Source organism: Notothenia coriiceps, unplaced genomic scaffold (genome assembly GCF_000735185.1).
Source record: "Notothenia coriiceps isolate Sejong01 unplaced genomic scaffold, NC01 NC01_scaffold00026741, whole genome shotgun sequence".
Taxonomy (NCBI): Eukaryota; Metazoa; Chordata; class Actinopteri; order Perciformes; family Nototheniidae; genus Notothenia; species Notothenia coriiceps.
In genome coordinates, this window is record NW_011359442.1 from 253 (window position 1) to 2,808 (window position 2,556).

Here is a 2,556-nt window from a genome sequence, read left to right on the forward strand (position 1 = left end):
GAGGGGACACATGTTGATGTAGAAGAGACATGAAGAAGAGGGGACACATGTTGATGTAGAAGAGACATGAAGAAGAGGGGACACATGTTGATGTAGAAGAGACATGAAGAAGAGGGGACACATGTTGATGTAGAAGAGACATGAAGAAGAGGGGACACATGTTGATGTAGAAGAGACATGAAGAAGAGGGGACACATGTTGATGTAGAAGAGACATGAAGAAGTGGATTTTGCACGATGGGTGACCTTTAAACAGAAATAGTGTCTTCTTTCTGAATGTGATTCTCTGACCTTGGGTGGCATGTCCTCCTCTCTCAGCCAGGCGGTCCTGTCCCGATCCCTGTCCCTGTCTCTGTCCCGGTCCTCCCTGCCGGCGATGCGCTGCGGGGGTCCGGGGGTGTCAGAGGTGGGGTCCGAGTTCTGGCGGGGCATCTCGGGCCTGGGGGAGCCAGACACGCTGACCCCTTCACTCAGAGCTGCTGAGCCCGTCTGATCCTGCAGGGACTGAGAACCGGACATGGACCCGGAGTGGGTCTTCACTGGGACCAGGTGGGCCATCTGCAAGATGAAAAAGACAGAAGGAGGCATGAAGGAATCGTGTCAGATGGGAGAAAAGGTGAAATGTTACGGAATAAATGGTAGAAAATAACATGAGATTAATAAAAATAGAACAAAAACGAAAGTCAGAAAGGAGGGAGTGATGAAAGATTTAAAAAGGAGGCTTGAATCTTTAAATGTTAACAAGGAGTGAAAAGATTTGTGATTATTTATGGCACACCGAGCATTCGCACGCCTCCATTTATGCACGTGTACACACACACCTGTGGTTCAATGGAGCGGTGGATGGGTGGGGTGCGGGCGGGCTGCATGCCCCCGCTGCTGAAGGACTCGGAGCGGGGAGGGAGGGAGGGGTCGGAGATGCGGTTGGACACTTTGGGCTGCAGCGCTGGGGAGCTCTGCCTGTTCAGCTTAGATCGCTCCTCCACCTGGGACGGGTCACATACCACTGTCACTCACAGCCAAGCACACGGCAACAACCAATCACCACCGTCGGTATTGCCCCCATCCCCATGCATGGTTACAAACCAAACAGACATCTAAACATCACACTGTGGGACATCTCTGTGTTTTTGTTGTCAACTGCCACTTATTTTTTTTTTTTTTACGGCCTCACTATGCGTCATTACACACTTGGAGCAAATACAGACTTCCAAGGAACCTGCCAAATGTCTTAAGTCTGGCAGGTTGTTGGCACCAACATTACATGCAATGTTTTGGTTGTTTATCATCCAACGGCTTCTCTGGTCAGATTGTATTCGATGTAACTCCCATTAAATTGTTGTGTTTTCGTTTCTACATGTCCCACAGACTTGAGTTGAGGAGTGTCTGATTGCTGTATGCAAAGGTACCGAATTATCCCAAATCTTTTTAAGCAGACACCGCATTTAAACAAAAAAATCATAGTTTTGAGTCCATGCGGAGCTATGAAACCATGTTTGATTTTTATGTTCATAAGAGCTTCAGTGACTTTTTTCACAGAGCTTCAATGCAAACAAGCACCAAATATCTGTGAGTGAGGACGACAGAAAGCTCCCGTTTCCAGTGTAATCAGATTATCAGATTATCTGGTGTGCAGCGAGAGAAGGCTCTGAGGAATGCTCCCGGCTGATAAAATCACACTTTTCTTCTCTGAACATCGTCTACTCAACGGCTGTTGGACGGTTGAGTCGTGAGTCGTGTCTCAGCATGGCATAGAGTCAATAGCCCCCAGTTAAACTTCCGTATGCAATGAGAACTATCCCATTTGGAGGCTTTCTGTAATTCCACATGAGTCCATAATCTTGTAGGATTATTCAAGATTATGACCCGGGTCAGAACAACTATGGAATATTGTCATTCTTCAAATATTTGTTAGTTGCCTGCTAGCGAGTCAACTACAGTGAGGCAACTATGGTATTCGGTGTCAGAAATCATCTCTTGTTAGTGGTTCACTCGGGATGAACGCCAACTACTGGTGAAGGAAAGAAGTGTAGATAAACAGCAGCTCAGTACACAGAACCAATGAAAAATAAATATTTGGTGAGTGAGGAGAAGCACTGCTGTGATCCAGGTCGAGTTTAAGCTGTGGAGGCGATCAATGTTAGCATAAACATCAACTGACCTTCAAACAGATAGAGAGATTGCTACTGGAAGAAAAACCTTTTGGGTGGTGCTGATCAAATATTTACACGTTTTAAGCCTACCACCCAAAAGCTCTTTCTTCCATGGCAGAGTTTCTAAGAGGTTAAAACAGAGCATTAGGGGATGTTAATAGAGGTCACTGTCGCATCAAAACTAAGAAAGAACAAAGAAAAAGATTAGTAAGGAGAGCAGATGGAGGACATCCTCTGAGGATCCAGGGTTGTTAGAAGGATCCCACCACCAATTGGCCAGCACCCATCACCAAGCCGGGATTAGATCGACTGGTTGACTGACCTAAAAAGAAGTTTGGATGGGTGGGTTTCCCCGATGACATCAACAAGAATGTGGAGTGGGTTGGCCATGGTGCTTTTTGGGG

General features: G+C 46.5%; 1 protein-coding gene across 1 annotated transcript; it reads right to left on the reverse strand.

Moving 5' to 3' along the window:
* Positions 1 to 245: 245 nt before the first annotated feature.
* LOC104957324 (TRAF2 and NCK-interacting protein kinase-like) lies at positions 246 to 2,550 on the reverse strand (the record flags this gene model as incomplete). Its single annotated transcript, XM_010784946.1, has 2 exons — positions 821 to 2,550; positions 246 to 557 (listed from the first exon to the last, which is right to left on the reverse strand). Coding segments are annotated over exons 1-2 (360 nt in total), but the record flags the coding sequence as incomplete, so codon positions are not given.
* Positions 2,551 to 2,556: the final 6 nt, after the last annotated feature.